The sequence below is a fragment of the Myxine glutinosa genome, chromosome 14 (genome assembly GCF_964187855.1).
Source record: "Myxine glutinosa chromosome 14, kmMyxGlut1.1, whole genome shotgun sequence".
Classification (NCBI taxonomy): Eukaryota; Metazoa; Chordata; class Myxini; order Myxiniformes; family Myxinidae; genus Myxine; species Myxine glutinosa.
Genome location: NC_136274.1, coordinates 70,134,230 through 70,155,197, shown reverse-complemented (window position 1 = coordinate 70,155,197; position 20,968 = coordinate 70,134,230). Strand labels below are relative to the sequence as shown.

General features: G+C 42.4%; 1 protein-coding gene across 3 annotated transcripts in view; it reads right to left on the bottom strand.

The window, feature by feature from the left end:
• The window catches only part of GLT1D1 (glycosyltransferase 1 domain containing 1), an 86,223-nt gene that overhangs the window by 12,907 nt on the left and 52,348 nt on the right, over positions 1-20,968 (bottom strand). For all 3 annotated transcript variants that reach the window (XM_068136086.2, XM_078768486.1, XM_078768485.1), the window contains exons 9-11: positions 17,001-17,044; positions 14,351-14,471; positions 9,319-9,417 (exon numbers count right to left, since the gene is read on the bottom strand). In XM_068136086.2, coding sequence (XP_067992187.2) covers positions 9,319-9,417; positions 14,351-14,471; positions 17,001-17,044 — 264 coding nt within the window. The remainder of the gene's footprint in view (positions 1-9,318; positions 9,418-14,350; positions 14,472-17,000; positions 17,045-20,968) is intronic.

Here is a 20,968-nt window from a genome sequence, read left to right as displayed (position 1 = left end):
GTGCTTTCGGAGATATAGAGGTGCATAATTTTTCGGTTTTTCCAAGATGGCAGCCGAACCACGTGACCTATTACATCATGATTATCATTAAAAATTATACAGGTGAAGTTGCATCTATGGTGAAAATTTCCTGTCAATCGGACCAACGGTTGCAGAGAAAATCATATTTATTCTGTGCAGACAAACAGACAGACAAACAAACAAACGGACTCTCCTCTGGCGAGGGTAACAAACGGTCACATAAAACATATAATAAAGGGAGCGGGAGACGATGGGGAGAGAGAGGGAAGCACACAAGTTCAACAGTAGAGAACAAGGACATCAGGAGATCTGTGGGAGGGAGAGGGCATGGGGGGAGGAGGCATGGGAAGGGGGGATGGAGGGGGGGGGGAGAGGTATAAAACACATGGACCCTGCTAGGACTTCCAGGAAAGAATTCGGTATTTCAAAAAAATGGATCTGGGGTGAATTAACGGGGGTAGAAAAGATCAAGGTTTTGGATGGGGGAAGATAAGAGATGGTGGTGAGCAGCTGTTTTAAAGACCTGGAGGGAGGAGTGGGATTGAAGAGAGTGAAATTCTTGAATTGAATTGAAATGTCGAATGAATGAAAAATTGAAGTGATTGAAGAGAGAGTGGGATTGCCACACTTCCTCCCATTTTCTCTTTCCTCTCACACCTGTACATCTTGTAACTTAATGATAATGTCTTCTAAATTTTTCACACATCTTCTAAATCTTCTAACTTAATCCTTTACCTGTCCCCCCTCGGTCACTTAATCCGCCGTCATGGTCTCCAATTCCACTGCTTCGCCGATGACATCCAGCTTTTCATCTCCACCAAGTCCGTCTCCACCGACACCCACTCTATCCTGACAAACTGCATCACTGAAATAAAATCCTGGCTTCAAATCAACTTCCTCAAGCTTAACTGTGATAAATCTGAAATAATCATCATTGGCCCAAAAACGCTCACAAAATCCACCCATAACTTTGCCCTCAACATCGACGGTTTCCCAGTATCAACCTCCCCTCACATCCGGAATTTTGGCATCATCTTTGACCAAACCCTCTCCTTCGACAAATACACTAAACAGATCACAAAGACAGCCTTCTTTCACCTGAAAAACATCGCCCGTCTCCGTCCATCCCTCTCCTCCGTGGCTGCAGAAACCCTCATCCACGCCTTCATCACTTCCCGTCTGGACTACTGCAATAGCCTCCTTTATGGTTCACCCTCAACAATCACCAATAAACTCCAATACATTCAGAACTCCGCTGCCCGTCTACTCACCCATTCCCGGACCCGTGACCACATCACCCCCGTCCTTTACAAGCTTCACTGGCTCCCCATCTCCCAGAGAATCCAGTACAAAATCCTCCTCTTGACCTACAAAGCCCTCCATAACCTGGCCCCATCCTACCTGGCTGACCTCCTCTCCAGACACACTCCCACCCGCAACCTCCGCTCTGCTGGTACCAACCTCCTGACCCCCCCCCCCCCCCCATCCGGACCAAATTTAGATCCTGGGGGGACAGGGCCTTCTCCATCGCTGCTCCCACCCTCTGGAACTCGCTACCTCACACCATCAGAGACTCCTCCTCACTCACCACATTCAAAACATCACTCAAGACCCACCTGTTCAACACTGCATTCAACATTTAACCCACAGCATCTAACCCCTGACTATCTCCTCTCCTTCTCCCTCCTTTGTGCTTTGAATATTTCCCTATTGATTCTTCTTTTTTTGCAATTGTTTTTATGTTTTGCAATGCATTATGTTTTGCACTCTGTCAAAGCGTCTTTGGGCTTCCTGAAAAGCGCTATATAAAATAAATGCATTATTATTATTATTATTAAATTATTCCGCTCCACTTTCATTGGAGATTCTGAAATTGAGTAAATGCGAGTAAATCTACATCTCGATTTTCATCGACCTGAATTTTTATTTGTAGATGGACACCTTTTTGTGGCTATCAATGGGAGAAATATTCCGGTGAGATCATTATTGGCCAATTGGATGGTGGTTTATTACTTGCACAATCGAATATTTTTCAAGTATATTGGTCGGTCTTGTGTGTTATTCTGTGTGTCTGTCTGTCTGTCTGTCTGTCTGTCCATCGCCTACACGTCACAATTTTAAACAGATCTTCGTGAAACTTCACGAGATGGTAGAGTTGGTTATAAGAAAGAAACCTATTCATTTTGAGGTCAAGGGTCATCCTGAGATCAAATTTCTAAAATTGTCCTTTTTCATCCGATTGACTTGAAAATTAAACAGCATTTGAACAGTGCCTCATTGAATTGGGAAACCAACTATTTTAATGTCAAAGGTCAACTCAAGGTCAAATTTCTAAAATCAATGTTCAACTGAAAAATCATCAATTTTCATCCGATTAACCTGAAAATTAGAGCAATTGCACAATACTTCACGGAATTGAAAAAAACCAACTATTTTTGGGGGTCAAAAGGTCAAAGGTCAACACAAGGGCAAACTTCTAAAATCATTCATTTTTATCTGAAAAATTGTGCATTTTCATCCAATTAATTTGAAGAAATTAAACAGCAATTACATAGTGCATCACTGAATTGGGAAACCAACTATTGAGGTCAAATGTCAACTCAAGGTCAAACTTCTAAAGTCAATTTTCATCCGATTAACCTGAAAATTAGAGCAATTGCACCGTACTTCACTGAATTGGAAAAGCCAACTATTTTTGGGGGTCAAAAGGTCAAAGATCAATACAAGGTCAAACTTCTAAAATCATTCATTTTTATCTGAAAAATTGTGCATTTTCATCCAATTAATTTGAATAAATTAAACAGCAATTACATAGTGCACCACTGAATTGGGAAACCAACTATTGAGGTCAAATGTCAACTCAAGGTCAAACTTCTAAAGTCAATTTTCATCCGATTAACCTGAAAATTAGAGCAATTGCACCGTACTTCACTGAATTGGAAAAGCCAACTATTTTTGGGGGTCAAAAGGTCAAAGATCAATACAAGGTCAAACTTCTAAAATCATTCATTTTTATCTGAAAAATTGTGCATTTTCATCCAATTAATTTGAATAAATTAAACAGCAATTACATAGTGCATCACTGAATTGGGAAACCAACTATTGAGGTCAAATGTCAACTCAAGGTCAAACTTCTAAAGTCAATTTTCATCTGAAAAATCATCAATTTTCATCCGATTAACCTGAAAATTAGAGCAATTGCACCGTACTTCACTGAATTGAAAAAACCAACTTTTTTGGGGTCAAAAGGTCAAAGGTCAACACAAAGTCAAACTTCTAAAATCATTCATTTTTATCTGAAACATTGTGCATTTTCATCCAATTAATTTGAAGAAATTAAACAGCAATTACATAGTGCACCACTGAATTGGGAAACCAACTATTGAGGTCAAATGTCAACTCAAGGTCAAACTTCTAATGTCAATTTTCATCTGTAAAATCATCAATTTAAATCCGATTGGCTGGAGTTTTGATCAAGGTCGTCAATTATAATGTTAATGAAATGGACAATTTGATGTACCCTTGGCAACGTTTTATTTTGGGGAGGGGTGGAATTTGCAAGTATCATGCTCTGCATGACGTCATCTTGTTATTATTATTATTTTCATTCTTAATGTTGGAGGTCAAATACTATATAATCAATTGCATTAATTCATCATTCCAAATGTACAATCTGCACTCATCGACGAACTAAAATGGTCTATTTTTATAAATCGGTTTGTGAAACAATCATCCAAAAGTTTTTTTTGATGTCACTCAAAGTTTGTGAATTGTCAATTGTATTTATGTGTTTGGTGAAGTTATCATAATTTGAGATCCAATGGATGAAGGCCCTGATTGTAAAAAAAAGAAAAGATGTCAAGATTATCTGGAAATATCAATTGTTTTACAAACATTGCCTGAAACATCGAAGGCTACGTTTCTCTGATTTTCCGACTTGCTCTATGCACGTCACAGTGGTATAATTTATCCACTTCTCCCAATGGTGACTGAATTGTCTTCCCCCATCCAAAACCTTGATCTCATCTACCCCCGTTAATTTACCCCAGATCCACTTTTTTTTTTTGAAATCCCGACTTCTTTCTTTCCTGAAAGTTCTAGCAGTGTCCAAGTGTTTTATTCCCCCCCCCCCCCCCACCCCCCCGGCCTTCCCATGCCTCCTTCCCCCAAGCCCTCTCCCTCCCACAGATCTCCCGTTGTCCCTGTTCTCTGCTGTTGTACTTGTGTGCTTCCCTCTCTCTCCCCATCTTGTCTCCCGCTCCCTTTATTGTATGTTTTGTTGGTCCGTTTGTCTTTTTGGCATTGATGTTAGCTCTTACACGAGCCTCGATCTTGTATACAAAAAAAAAAAGTCTCAAGGCAACATCTTTGGTCCTGGGTTTGTTAGTTATGCATATCAATGGAATCGATGGATAATCCGCTGCCCCAGAAAACCCATTTTTACACTGTGAAGGTGATCCAACTTTGACTTGTGAAGACTTTTCTAGCACGTAAAACATGTCATTCAATTGAGGCAAGTGTCACATTCTCACCACTGCAGAAGGACAATTTTGCGAATGCACGTATCTAGTATCTGGATGAGCCACTGGTGTAATTTCGCTCTCTCACTTCTGACCCTCGCCATCATCCACGACCTCTGGCTGAGCAGACGGTATATCAAATCTTGGCTTGCATAAACAACCCTCTCCAACGCTTCGGAAACTGCCTCTTTTTTGCAATGTCTTGTACCTGCTTATCTGCTTATTACTCTGCTTATCCTACCGACGGACAGACATCGGCTGCATCACTCTCTGCTGATCTGGAAGTGATTAATTTTCCTTGCAATGGCAACAACTGCTAAAAAAAAAAAAAAAAAAAAATAGATATAATAAATAGAAATAAATAAACAAAACAAATAGATAAATTCCCCTCTTCCCCCACTGGAGGGAGTGAATGTCTTTGGGAACTGCTAACCATGAGGTTTGGATGCAAGAACATGTTTATCATGCGACATGTGATCATACATGCTCAGCAGTCTCAGCAGATGGAGAAATGTTTTTGGCCTCACAGATGGTGTTTGTTAAACAGGAATCTTTTGACTGCGGATTAAACTGAACTGCGTTACTGCAATAACTTATGAACCACTCGAGAGATTTCAGCCATACCTGACACGTGTATGGACTGTAATACAAATATTGACTAATTAAATTTTAAATTGAAGAGGTCAAAGGTCATGTTCCGTTTGAAAATTTATGTTAAATGTTCATTGTACTTTTTCAAAAATTTATTTTCATTGTACGATGAATTATGTTTGTGTTAAATGGTGGTACCACAAGAAATAATGAAGAAGAAGAGCCAGTCCTTTCGAGTCTTCAGACGCATTGAGCCACCTTGGCAGTTTTCCTTGGCTAGGGAGCACATTTAATCTGAGACGGGTCACCACTCCAACGCAGGATATTGGAATAGCTCATTCTTCCCAGTAAACTGGTACTCATTCTGCCGACCTCGGAAAGATGACAAGCTGAGTCGCCGATGTGGTGTTAATGGCATGACAGCTCAAACTCGGAGCCTTAAAATCTTAAGCCTTAACATCAAGCTTCGTTATATAATGTGCAGCAATAATAACACACACACACATATACATATATACAGTCACGTGAAAAAGTAAGTACACCCCATGTAAACTTTGGACTTTTTCAACATATTTCAACATACAGCTATTTGATCTTCATTTCAACAATACTGATAGATAAAGGTGATATGAATGAATGAATGATCGTTTTAAGGCCATTTTTCCCTGCCAGAGCAGGGGTTAGCCTTGCGGGCCCCATGACAATCATGGTTCCCTGTTTGAGGCAATGTTTTTTTTTATGGCCGGATGCCCTTCCTGACGCCAACCCTTAATCGCCTCTTACGATGCGCAGGGATACGGTGTACCTATTCTAAACCGGGGTACACACCGGGTTATAAACCGGGATAGAAAAAGGTGATATAATACAACAAATATCATGAAACATTTACATTTTGTAGTTCATTGTATAATTTAAATAAACATAAAGGCAAATTTCGCATGTGGAAAAAGTAAGTACACCCTTGGCTCTAATAGGTGGTATTTCCCCCTTTGGCAGAAACAACCTGAAGTAGGCGTTTCTTATAACTGTCTACCAGTCTCTGACCGACTGGGAGAAATTTTTGCCCACTCCTCCATGCAGAATTCTTTCAGCTGTGCGATGTTTGAGGGGTTTCTTGCATGCACAGCTCGTTTCAAATCCCCCCACAACATCTCAATGGGATTTAGATCCGGGCTTTGACTTGGCCATTCCAGAACCCTCCATTTCTTTCTTTTCAGCCATTCCTTGGTGGATTTACTGGTATGCTTAGGGTCATTGTCATGTTGCAAGGTCCACCTTCGGGTGAGCTTCAACGTTCCGACAGATGGTCTCACATTATCCTCAAGCACCCTCTGGTACAATGAAGAATTCATAGTGGAATTCTATGATGGTGAGTGAACCATAATATTTCCACCACCATGCTTTACAGTTGGTATCAGATTCTTGTGGTCAAATGGTGTCTTTGGTTTTCGCCAAACATGCTTCTGGTACTGTGGCCAAATAGCTCTACCTTTGACTCATCTGTCCAGAGCACATTGTTCCAGAAGTGCTGGTCTTTGCCTAGGTGTTCATTGGCAAACTTTAGTCTTGCCCTGATGTTCTTTCTGGACAGCAAAAGTTTCCTCCTGGCACACCTCCCATGTAGATCAAATTTGTGCAGCCTCTTTCTCATAGTAAACTCGTGCACTTTGACATCAACAGTGGCAAGAGCTACCTGTCGGTCCCGTGATGACATTCTGGGTTCTTAGAGACTTCTTTCAGCATCTTGCGGTCTGCTCTCGGACTGAACTTGCTGGGGCGGCCTGGCCTGAACAAGTTGGCAGTTGTTTGGAATCTTCTCCACTTGTAGATAATCTTCTGGACAGTCGAATGATTGATTTCAAATTGTTTGGAGATCTTTTTAAATCCCTTCCCAGACTTGTAGGCATCTATAACCTTCTTTCTGAAGGCCTCAGAGAGCTCTTTTGATATAGGCATGGTGACGCCGCACACTTCAACAACAAAGAGCAAACCAAACTAAATGTCTGAGGTTTAAATAAGACAGGTTCCTCCAAGATCCTCTCTAACGATGTTCTAATCATTTGTACCTGAGCTGATGCACCTGATTCTAATTTTAGGTATTTGAAGTAGTGATAAATGTAGGGGTGTACTTACTTTTTCCACATGCGAAATTTGCATTTATGTTTATTTAAATTATACAATGGACTACAAAATGTGAATGTTTCATGATATTTGTTATATTATATCACCTTTATCTATCAATATTGTTGAAATGAAAATCAAATAGCTATATGTTGAAAAAGTCAAAACTTTACATGGGGTGTACTTACTTTTTCACGTGACTGTGTGTGTGTGTGTGTGTGTGTGTGTGTGTGTGTGTGTGTGTGTGTGTGTGTGTATATATATATATATCAGTATGTACGATTGTACTCACCAACTTAATTTAACCTCTGTCGCATTTCAACGCCGATTAGTGAACGACAAACAGTGCGTGGTTGTGTACGTGGCGGCAAGCCTTATGGACGGATGAAAGGTCCTGCAATATGTGCACCATACCCTTGTCGGAGTGTACGTAATATTACACCGTTAACCAGATCCATTTAAGTGTGATTGGCCCTTGCTCCGCAACGCTGGCCCAGATCCCACCTGGCGGACAGACATTGTCCCGTCCACCCTTATTTTCCCTTCATATTCCAATGGCTTATCCGTAACTTGAGTTATGCCTACTTTTCGCGGAATCCTGTCACATTATGAAAATTTTGAGTGCAGTCGTCTTGGACCTTCCCACTATAAAATGCAGTAAATTTGTGTGCAAACCAAGTCCTGAGCTCAAGGCATTTTCGAGTTAGGCTGTCAGAAAAGCATAAGAAGAAGAAGAACTACAATCGGGCTATTTTGAGTCGGTTAGTTTTGGAGCTCAGCGATGCTGTCCAAAAGTTTCATGGTTTTTTTCTTCAAAAGTTTGTTTAAAAAAAGCCAAAAAAAAAGGTGGATTAATCTTACAGCGTCTGTGCTGTCCCAACATAATCCAAGACTTCCTGAAAAAGACCTAGAAATACCAGAGCAATAAGAATATCCAGGTATCTCAGTTAATCTCATTTTATGGGGATATTCAATTGATATTCCAATATTTAATTGCACTAAAAATGCTGAAAAGTTCCATATTTATACATTTACTCACAAGCTGCACATTTAGTGTTGCATTAAAAAAAAAAAAAAAAAAGCTTCCGGCTTATCACAGCTTTTTCAGGTGTTCTGGATTTCAAGAGATTTGCGGTTTAATGTCAGTCATTTTTTAAATATAGCGAAGAAGTCTTCATTAAAAACCTAGGAGGAAATGACATTTCAACAGAATCGGGTAAATATGCTTGGTATCGGGAGTTGAGTGAAGCTTTATATTTCCTGTTCTTGTGGAAAGTGAACTAGATTCTAAGTGCTATGCCAAGGGATGCCTGGCAGCTTTTAGTGGATAGCAAAGCCAATATGCCAGATTTCCATACAAGCGAGTCGCCAACTGGAATGAAATGCAATTACCCCGTCAGGGCAGAAGCTATCCAACCGAAAGTCAAAACCTCATGGACAGCTCCTGGAATGAGCTCCCTGAGTCTTGTGCAGGCCCCGGATTAATTTCGCTGCATGATGGAATTTGGCTCTTCGGGGATACTTTGCATTGGATTAAAGTCAAACATCCTCCATCAATGGGCTTCTAAGTATCGACGTGAGAGCGGCCACATGTTAAAAAAAGCCTCGAGCAAGGAGGAAGGTAAGGCATTACCAGACGCGGCATTTGCCGCCGACGTTTTGAACACCTGTTTCGACCGCGTCTTCGCAGGCCGAGGGACCTGCTCAATTTGCGTTGTGCAAATGTGGAGCCAGCAATGTGATGCCAAGTCTCCAACTATCATTCCTTCCTCGTTTTTGGCAAGGCATGAGCAGAAAGGAAGCACCTTTTTACTACCTGCACAATGATAAATAATCAAGATGGCCGCGTGTACGAGTATAATGAAGAGAAACAGAGCGAAACAGGCACCACTAATCAAATAAATTAGTCAAGTGTACTACTGTTAAAGCTTTAAATACAATCTAAACAGCTTTGTCTCATAGATTCGGAAAAAGACAAAGTAGGTGAAGGGCAGCCAAGGGTGCGAAGGGATGAGGAAGAGGTTGATTGGAGCATATGATGATTATGCTCCAGGGTATGCCTTACTTCCCCTGTGCAGAACAGAAGGCCCGTTTCTTCGTGACGGATGAGAGACGCGTTTCCGGCATTTGTCCGCGCCACGACGGGTAGGCCCAGGTCCATAGCCTGCCAAAACAAGTTTTAAAAAATCATCGTATTTTGTTATCAATCAATCTAGCCTCATGGATCATACATGGGGTTTATAAACCTAATAGATCACGGTGATCAACCCTATATACAATTGATCCCCATAGGGAATTCGGAATTTGGCCAGGGTGCCAGTTATCCTAAGCCTGGTGTTGGCTAAACAGTTAGGATGGCTGGCTTAGGATCCTAGGGGTCCTGAGTTCAAATCCTGGTTAGCTGTTGAATTTGTTTGTGGTGTTTCTCAACAACCTTATACTATGCAACATAATGGTCTCTCAGCTCTACCAAGCTGCCATGCAGCAATGTGCGGACTTTGCTTGGGCTGTGGGGACATGTCTGCTTAAGATCGTCTGTGTGTCACCATGTCCCAGCCAGCCTGGTACCCCTGACCCAACAACGAAGGGTGTGTGAGTTCCATCCTCCCCTTTCTTTCTTTTTTTTTCTACTAATTTTAATTTTTCCCTCTTCACTCTCCCCTCGTGTCCATCAGATGTAGACCTAGGTTCAGGGCTCGTGGAGGGGGTTGGCAGAGGGGGTTTGCACATGATGGGGGGGGGGGGGGGGGATGAAGGGAAATTGTACATGATTTGAGGGGGGGGGGGGTCTGTTGCTAATTCTTTGCCCGTGCCAGGTTGTTAAGAATAAAATGGCTCGCTACCTGGCCCTATCGTGCCTTTACCTGAGCACCTTAATAACTGATAAGGAGGGTCAGATGTGGACCTTCTCTGAGACCAGTCTTCCGTTGTTTCGCTTGTCAACATGACTGGAAATATGTAATCCGACCCATTGGTTATCCTTTGTCATGATGGTCCGCAAGCTGTGTGGGATAAGTTCCCCGGACACACTTTATGACAAAGTTGAGACTTGGAGGAGGCAAATGACAATAATATTGTCCCTTGCATGGAAAAGTTGTGCTGCGAAGACGAAGTGCGAGAAACTTAAGGCTAGGTGTTATTGTTACGTGGAAGGGGGAGGGGGGTGGTCCATAGTTAGATTGTGTTGAGAATAGTAGGGACTATGTGAATCTTGTAACTTATACTTCCGCTTGTATCAGGGAAAATGTCAGAAGCAAGTTGTCTTGTAAAACATGCACTGAGGAGGCAGTGAGTGTAAAGGTGGAGAGCTTGGACATAACGGCACACGGAAAGCAGTATGCCCTTCAGAATGAAACCATAATGAACTGATTGGCCAATGGATCGGATGCCATGGCAGTGAGGTTGGCTGTGGAGCTCTGGCTGAGAGTGTGATACTTTTGAGGGTGAGCCCCATGGGGCAAGACGACCTGAATGAAGGTGTCACCCACACCAGCGGGTGGCCAATAATGGAGAAGTAACATCTTCCTCTCTCTGATTCGTCCTCCGAAAAGGAGACATCCCTCTGATCTCGCCTCGCCATTTGTCTTCATTATCGCTCACTGGGCTGCACTTTGTCCGTGCCACACCGACCTGCACAGCCACAGCAAGCTCGGGCCAATGAAGTCCTCGCCTGTTCTGTTGAACCCTTCGTTGTAAGAATCCGGTATTTTGGCGCCATAGTTTGATTAAGCCGTATTAATTTCTCATGTACTTAAGTTTGGATTTTTCACGTCCTACTTCCCCTGTGTGCCAGATCTGCCCAGGTTGTGTTGTCTTGTCTATCCCCATCTCAGTATTTCTCTTATTATAAACCATTTTAATCATAAGAAGTGTCTTCTCACCTTTTTTCCTTCCACGTGTTTCACCCCCAGGCTCGGCTTTCATTTTGGTGATCCTTGGCAAATGGTAAATAGTAGTTAATTGAACTTAGTAACATTAACATATTTCGGCCATCGGCGGAGAATGCTGCCCCGGATCAGTCGGACCTTGTTGACGGACCCCATCTGACGCGACATTATTAGGGCCTAATCTTACACCCATCTAACTGATAACTTAAACCACCAAAAGTGGCCACAACATTAGTTGACAAAGACAACACCAGAGTTGTTCATCAGCCCCTCCTTGGTTAAGTATAAGCACAGCTATTCCACATGGATCTCTTTCTGTCCAGGTACATTGAACACTCATCCTAAGTATTTTTTTTTTTATACGACTGTGGACAGACAAATGTTGTAATGTGCTGTAGATGTACTTCCCGTCACCTTGTGAATATTGGTTGAGGTGTAGCAGACCCTTGGTACTGTAGGACTGATAGGGAAAGGTGAGATTTAATCTCACTGCTCCTCTTAAAGCAGCTAATCTTTAGTTTATCTATCTGTGCAGTCTCTGGCTCGGTCAAACGTGAGCTTTTGATACGTGCTCTCAATCACCAATCACTGAAAACACAAAAGCTCAAATTAAGTCTTCATTGGAGATGGGGAACGAAGCTCTTGCTTTTCTGACAATTACCTCAGATGTCGAAATCGGAAAAAGTGAGCAATCGGAAAAATCGCCGAGAAATAACTGCGGGTTGTGTGACAAAGTACCGAGACTTGTGGCCTCGATGTCGAAAATCTGGGTCCTCCCTCCCCCACCCCAAGAACCTCTGTGGGAAGTTTTGACAACTTCAAACAAACTTCTTGTTCCACAACATTTTGAAAATGATTTCCTCCCAATGGGGGGCCGTTATGATAGGCGGGTGGCTGTCACATCAGCAGTGGGTCGGGCAGCTAGCCCATGTCGAAGCATGCAATTCCCAGTTTGTGAGTCACTAACAACTAAAGTGAGGAGTGCCAAAAAACAGGCTACGCACTTTATCGAGCCTTCTTTGCAGTCTCCACACACCTTGTCGGACGAGGACATAATAAATGGATTTGAATGTCAGGAAGCAAGTTGGGATCACCGAGAAGCAGCCAAACAATCACAAAAGGCCAAATAAAAACAACAACTACTTTTGACAATCTTTTGGCACTCGGCAGGTCTTCATCACCGCCACCGCTCTATTGTGAGCAGCAGATGCTTTCAACTGAGGGTCACTCTCCCAGAGACCTTTCAAAGCAACCAGTTGGCTCGTGAGATTACAGTCATCGCTGTTAAAGCACGCAAAGGGAATGATGGTTTGTGCAGCTCTCGTGGAAACGGTAATCTTTTCCTCAGCAGGAAGCCAGACCAGCTCATTCCACACTCGCAATAGGTTTTCCTGCAAGAATGGGTGATGCACTTATGTTGAAACATGTCGTTTCTCAAGAAGTCCACCTCTGTCTCGGATAATTTTCTGCCTGACAGGTTAACAGAGTTGTTTCGGGCTTTTATCCCCAAGTAGCCAAATAGGTATTTTATATAGTCAGTAGCAATGTAAAATACAGACATATAATGTACGTACAATGACATCCGAAATAATCTACTGGATTTAAATGTGGTGCCTATCGGTGGTAAGACCTCAATATTGTGTTTTTCTTCCGTCAGAATGCCACAAACGTTCCACACTCAACGTATTTTCAGACGAAGTCCGACAGTTGCCTCCTCCACTTCCCTCCTCAAGCACCGTTCTACAAGCTACTCCGATGTCACTTAAAATCAATTGGGGAACGTGCGGACAGCAACTTGGTGGACAGGTTTGGTGAGTGACGAGGAAGAATCGATACGATTTTGGTGAAGATCTGAATATGGATTCGGATGAGAGAATTATTTAATTTTTCAAGTGATTCTTCACCATTGAGAGATCGGGTGAAAAGCGATAAATAACATGATATTGAAAAAAGTTATGGCCGAGTTATGACTAAACTTGGTGGACGAGTTGGTTAGGTGACAAGAACAAGCCGATTAGATTTTGGTTCAGGTCTGAATCCAGATCCGAGCCTGGTGTTGGCTTAGCGGTTAGGGTGCCGGGTTGGGATCCTAGGATCCTGGGTTCGAATCCCGGTCAATCGTTGAATTAACACCAGGGGGGTTGATTCAGCCTGTCATCCTTCCGAGGTCGGCAAATTGAGTACCAGTTTACTGGTAATTCCCTGTGTGTCACAAGAGGCGACTAACAGGGTTGGCGACAGGAAGGGCATCCGGCCATAAAACATTGCTTCAAAAGGGGACCATGGTGCGCAAAAAAGCCCAACCCCTGCTCTGCGGGGAAAAATGGCCTCTAAATGTGGTTCTTTTTTTTCTTTTCTTTTTTTCTGAATCCAGATCCGGCCCATCGTTGGGATACAAAACGTAAATTGTTCAGCCTGGCGGAGGTATGCGATATACCGAGTGCCGTTATAGTTTACAACTAGCACGGCAGCCATTTTTAACGTTCTTTTTAGAACCTTACATAATTTTAAAATTCAGCAATAGATTGGGCATAGTATAAATTACCACCCACATAAAAAACAAAAATCATCAGGTTTGAGGGGCTTCAATAACTGAACTCCGCCCGCCCCCCCCTACCCACTCCCTTCAAGGTTCCCCCTCCCCCTCACCACCACCACCACCACCACCACCACCAAGGAATAAAAACATTGTCACCATGAAATTCCCAGGTCTGAAGCCTCCTTGGACGTATTATATGAGTCTCTACGTCAAACCTCCTTTGTAGGGAGTTAAGATTTATTACTAGCCTATCGGGCCTCACATAACATTTGATTCCTGTCTGAAAAAGATAGATGTTCAAGTGTGAAATGGATCTAAAAAAATTTTAAACGTTAAAAAAAAATACAAATGTTTGCTGTCGTGCCCCATCCGCTCGGCCCCACTTCGTATGTAATATGTAAATGGCCACTTTCCTTTCCTCTGTAATGCACGGTCACATTGCTGCACAGTAAATTAGGGTTCATATAATCAATACTCTATTTATAAACAGTCTCTCCTGGGCTAAAGGAATGGTTGTGGTAAGATAAAATACATGGCAAGGTGTAATAAGAAAAGTAAGAGATGTCGAGTCATTGGTCGAGGACAATGAGGTACTGAGGGGAGTGGTATTGCGAGGAGGGGGTCATGTGATACTTTCCTAGGAATTCAGTTCAGACAAATGACTGAAGTACCTCGAGTATCGCACCAGACATGCCTTCACTGATCGAGCTGTTCACCAGGCAGAAGGAGGAACTCATGGCAGCGTGAAGATGTGCTTGGGGTAAAGGACCCACAAACCAAACTCCACTCATGCTGAAAGAGATGTGCAAAACACAAAGTGATCAGGCCATTGATGACATCATGGTTCTATTGTGATGTTGTCCGATGGTGAAGCAGCGAGATTAAAATGCAGAGTTTGGTACCTCTCCTGGGTTTAATCCTGGTGAAATTTCCAGCCATACATTTATTACATCTTGTATAAAACAAATGTCGAATGCTATGTTGCTTAAATTTTTTTTTAGCTGATACAATCTTTACTTTTATTATAATTATTATTATTACGACGAATATTATTATTACTATTATTATTCCTACTATTATTATTCCTACTGTTATTATTATTACTATTATTATTACTACTATTGTTATTATTATTATTATTATTATTATTATTGTTACTATTATTATTATTACAACAGTTATTATTATTACTACTATTATTATTATTACTATTACTATTACTATTATTATTCCTACTACTACTACTACTACTACTACTTTCATCATTCCCACACCTTGTTGGGTCAGCTGGGGAACATTTGAAGGCCAAGTCTTTCACGAACCAAATGGCGAGAGCAGACAATACATTGTTGAAAAAAATTGTAGGGGTATGATTAACATTGAAAAGGAATTTGTAATTACCTCCGCCACCATAGGTGCATGGAGGTTGTTTTCACCCCTGTTTGTCTGTCCGTCTGTGAACAAGATATCTGAAAAAGTTGTGGACGGATTCAGACAGAATTTGGCAGAGATGTAGCGTATGTGACACGGACGAAATGATTCGATTGTGGTGAAGATTCGGATCCGGCTACTATAATTTTTAAGTGATTCTTCACCTTTGGGAGATCGGGCCAAAACCGATACATAGCAGGACATCTCTAAATGTTGTGGACGGATTCGGACAAAACTTGGTGGAGAAGTTGGGTGTCTGACAAGGACGATTCGATTCGATTTTGGTGAAGATCTGATTATGGATTCAGATATGAGAATTATTTAATTTAATTACCTTCGCAAAAGCGGCAGGTTATGTTTTGATCGCTGTGTATTTATTTGTATGTCTGTGTGTGTGTGTGTATGTTATTCGCATAACTCAAAAAGTATTCAACCGAATTGCATGAAATTTGGTGGGATGATTGGTTATTATACGGGACACATTTGATTAGATTTTGGGAGCAATCGGGTCAAAGGTCAAGGTCAAGGTCACGAAAAGGTCAAAATCGTATTTTTACCAAGTACAGAACAGTAGCTGCGGCGAAGGTATGCGCTCTACCGAGTGCCCGTTCTAGTTTTAAGTGATTCTTCACCATTGAGAGATCGGGCGAAAAGCGATATATAACATAATATTTTAAAAAGTTACGGACGAGTTATGAATAAACTTGGTGGACGAGTTGGTTAGGTGATGAGAACAAGCCGATTAGATTTTGGTTCAGGTCCGAAACCAGATCCGGCCTATCAGTGGATACTAAACAAACTGTCCAGCCTGGCGGAGGTATGTGCTCTACCTGGTGTCGTTCTAGTTTGTTCAGGGTGCCGGAAATAGCTCACCAAATCTTCACAAAGAACGCCGTGGGATCTTTCACATCCACCAACTAATCCTGGCAGACGGGACACCAGTTTAAGGTCCATCCGAGGGACGGCATACCCATTGCTGCTTCGCCCAACCTACGAAACACCAGGTTGACAGTTTATACCTGGGTCGATATTTGAGCACACGAGGGGTAATGTACCTGGAAGTGGCCCAGAAAGTGATCAATAATAAATTATTTTATTCTCTCTTAAACTACCTTATCTTCTCCTGGACATTTCATTTTTTGTGCCACAAATTGATTTGGCATTGTCCACCGCTTCCTCTGTGCCTTTACCAACTTCGTATGATTGGCGGCATATGCCATTACATATGAAATTCCCTTTGGTGGATACAAGACCAAGTCTGGCTGCAACCATGGCAGTAAAACTGGGATTGATACTTCTTCAATTCCGAACCCATTCTGTACTAAACCTGCTCTTGCATTTCATCGTACCTGACCACATTGACCCGTGATTGTAATTGACCAGGGAACACGCATGTAGAAGGTGTATATGCGGTTCAAGCAAGGAGCATTACTCCAGAGATGTTGGTCGTGCAAATCAAATAGTGAATTCATTTTTGTTTGAAATGCTGAAAAAAAGGCAGGACTTGTACCATGTGCTGCAAGAGACGTGGGAACATTGACGAGAAAGAGAGACGTAGCGCAAAGGTAGATTGGCAAGTCTAACGCTCCATGCATGACACTTGACATGTATCACATGCTAGTGTAAAGAAGAGTTAGGGGACTTTCGGAGGGAAGATTGCTTAGTTACATTTTTATATGAATTATTCTGGTGTGCATAATTTGAAGCTCACAGAGGAGCTGGTGCTGCTAAAATCTCAACACAAAATGGAAACCCATCACGACACACGCGCTCAGTTTTAATTAAGAACCGATCACCAAGTGTTTCGAAACCTCGAGGCATAATAAACCCAATTTGCTTCAGAAACATAATCTTCAGAACAACGATTAACGTCACCTCCAGCACACTCACTTTGCGGTGCAGTTCTTTACTTCTGCTGACAACACCGGATCCAACTGCAAAACACACAAACACACACACACGACATTATTGAACCTTGACATGCACTCTTGAATCGAACCTTGACATCCTCAAGGGTATCTTATTTCTGCAATATCGTTGGAAATTCTCTCCACATTCATGCCGCCCCCGTTTGGGAGGCCTGACCGGATCGCATTCATAATGCACACCAATATAGAGAGGGAGAGAGAGACAGGGACAGGGAGAGAAAGAGAGGGCGAGAGACAGAGAGAGGGAGAGGGAGAGAGAGAGAGAGAGAGATTGTGTGAGAGAGAGATGGTGTGAGAGAGAGAGGGAGAGATGGCGAGAGAGAGAGAGAGAGAGAGAGAGAAGGGGAGATGGCGAGAGAGAGAGAGAGAGGGGGGGGGGGGGGGAGAGATAGCGAGAGAGAGAGAGAGAGAGAGAGAGAGAGATGGTGTGAGAGAGAGAGAGAGATAGCGAGAGGGAGAGAGATAGCGAGAGGGAGAGAGAGATGGTGAGAAAGAGAGAGATAGCGAGAGAGAGAGAGAGAGAGAGATGGTGTGAGAGAGAGATGGCGAGAGAGAGAGAGAGAAAGAGAGATGGCGAGAGAGGGAGAGAGAGAGACAGAGAGATAGCGAGAGAGAGAGATAGCGAGAGAGAGAGAGAGAGAGAGAGAGAGATAGTGAGAGAGAGAGAGAGAGAGAGAGAGATAGCGAGAGAGAGAGAGAGATAGCAAGAGAGAGAGAGATAGCAAGAGAGAGAGAGAGAGAGAGAGAGATAGCGAGAGAGAGATAGCGAGAGAGAGAGAGAGATAGCGAGAGAGAGATAGCGAGAGAGAGAGAGAGATAGCGAGAGAGAGACTTTGACTTTTGTGTCTTTATTATAAAAGTATAAAACCAAAAGTATTCCAACTCCACTTTACATACAAATCACAACCTCATTTCCAATGCATTTTCACAAAACACCCCCCCATGCCCCATAACTCTTCAAACACAAGAAGGTTCCCCATGTTTACATGATAAGCATGGTCGAGCTTCATACGTGCTGACACCATCCCTATAAAACAAAAAAGTGCATTTTCATTTTTTCCACTACCTAATCTGGTTTTTCTGGTTTTATAAATTGCAAGCTTAGCAATTCCAAGCAAAAAATTCAAAAGAAAAATCACAAAGTTTTTCCTGGTATTACATGCAAGTCCGTAAACAAAGATTGTAACAGAAAAAACAATTTTGAATTTACAAAAGATTCGGCTCAGATACAGAAACAGAGATGACAATCTCTTGCACTCAATAAACGCATGATACAAATACTCTACACTACCACAAAAAGGACATAAATTAGACACAGCAGGGTTAAACTTCTGAACTAACACCTGTGTGGCCAGGGTGTGATGGACCAGTCTCCAATTTAGGTCTCCTGTATGTCCGACAAAAGGACACCTGTACATTTCATCCCAATTTGGAGTGAGAAATGCTCCTGCAGGTAAAAAAAAACTCTTTCCACTTGTTCCTTAAAGGTGCTGCACAGCTCGGTAAGCACACCTCCAGACAAATTCTGTACATTGCCCTTTTCCCCATGATGTGGAACACACCGGATTCTTTGCTGTTGGAGGAAAACACACCACGTTGTTCCTGGGCAGTGACTGAGAGTTCAGGGAAGGTTAAACGAAAATCTACTTCCTCATTTACCCCATTCCACCCAATATTTAAATCTAAAAAAGTCTGGGATACAATCTTTATGACCCTGCTCACTATTCTAATTGAACGCAAGACAATTTTTCCAGAAACAGTGCTGGCAGACAACCATCGCTTTAAGGATAGCTCCATAAGATCTCGCACTTCATTAATCCCATTGTTCGTAAAATGTTCCATAAAAGCTCGGCTGGTAGATATTTCAGCGAATGAGTTTTGGAACAATGGCTCATGCACAAACTTCCTGGGATCATAAGAGATCTCCAACCACTGCACTCCTAGAGCTTGCCAGGCGTTCAGGAGAGACCGATGAAATGCAGGGAGCCGAGCTCTATCGACCTACTTCAAGTCCATAAGGAAAAGTTCCCGGTCATAGTCCATTCCACCTACTTGCCTGAGCAAGGTATTCATGAGAGGACGCCAGGGCACAACCTCGCTGTATAGCAGACGTTTTATTGTCATTAGCCGAAAAGCCATTATTCGACTAGGGATGTGCACCAGGTTTTGACCACCTGAATTACGTGGTCTGCACAACACATCTGGCTTAAGCCAGTGGTGGCCTCCCCAGAAGAAGTCAACTAGACCCCTCTGAATGTTGGTGATCAGAGCTTGAGGAGGCTGGAGTGCTATGATCTTATGCCATACGATTGGAAGCACCAGGTTGTTTACTATCGTTACCCGTGCCTTAAGTGACAAGATATGGAGCATCCCTTTCCACTTTGATAGTTTCTGCTTAATGTTATTGAGGAAACCATCCCAGTTTTTCTTCATATAGCTTGTAGTTCCCAAATGGATGCCTAAGTATGTAAACCCATCCGTTTTCCATAACATTCCTCCTGGAAGAGTTGGGGGAACCATATGTGAAGCCTGTGACGCTGATAGGGTATCTGGGTACAGAGAAAGAGCTACGCTCTTGTTCCAATTTACTCTTGCTGATGAAGCAAGTTCAAATTTGGCAAAACACCGGGATAGCTCAAAAACATCTTCCTGGTTTTTAACCACAACACACAGGTCGTCTGCATATGCTGATGTAACAATTTTGGAATTGTTTGAGAAGGACAAACCAGATAAGGTGGTACGAAGAAGAGCCAGTAAGGGTTTGATGGACAGTGTGTACAACATGCCTGACAGTGGACAGCCCTGAAGGATGCCACGCTGAAAGGGGAAAGGATGACACAGACTGTTATTTACTTTTAGCAGGCATGATACATTGTTGTATAAAAGTTTTATGCTAGAAATGAATTTTTCTCCAAATCCTGCTTTCGTAAGAACTGCAAACAAAAATGAGTGATCCACACTGTCAAAAGCTTTCTCCTGATCAAGGAGTAATAACCCAAAAGCGTGCGATGCAGTTTGACCGATAGTAATCAAGTCTCTAACCAAGAAAATACTGTCATACATGGATCGTTCAGGTATGCAATACGTTTGGTCATTCCCAACTAAGAAAGAGATGACCTTTTTAAGACGCAATGCAAGCATTTTTGACAAAATCTTATAGTCAGTATTTAACAATGACACAGGCCACCAGTTTGTAATCTGCTGCAATCCCCTTTCTTGGGAAGAAGACATAAGACAGCTCTTCTGCAGCACAGGGGCAATTCCCCCTGATTTAGGCTCTCGTGAAAAATCTCAATTAAAGCAGGACCCAGAACATTCCAAAAAACTTTGTAAAATTCAGCAAGAAGTCCGTCAATTCCGGGGGCCTTGCAGTCTTAGAGTTGTTTCACTGCTGTTGTGAGCTCCTCCAGAGAAATGTCACATTCCAGTTGGAGTTGCTGCTCTTCAGAAAGAGATGGGAGAAGTTCAATCATCTCATATGCCGTCGTTTTATCCACCGTTCCTGGAGTAAACAAGTTTGAGTAAAACTCTTGCAGTGAATGTTTAATGTCACTCTGGCAAGTCAGAACACCGTCGGAAGAGCGTAGACTCTGAATCTGCAAAGAAGTGTTGGCAGCCTTCTACATTTTGAAGAAATCTTTGTTTGGAGTCTCGAGGTGTATTCTGCTCATCCGCAGGTGAATCATTGCTCCCGCCGCACGCTCTTTGACCAGTTCGGCCAGCAGGGTCTTTTTTTCTATCAGCTGCTGATATTGGTCACTTCCCCAAGATGTTCCAGTTTCTTGTTCATATTTAAGTACATCTGCTTTTAGAGCACTTATCAACCCAGACGTATTACTGGTGGCATACGAGCAATATTGTTGGCAGAAAATCCGAATTTGTGATTTGGTACAGTCCCACCATTGTCGCATATTGCCATAGGAACACTTT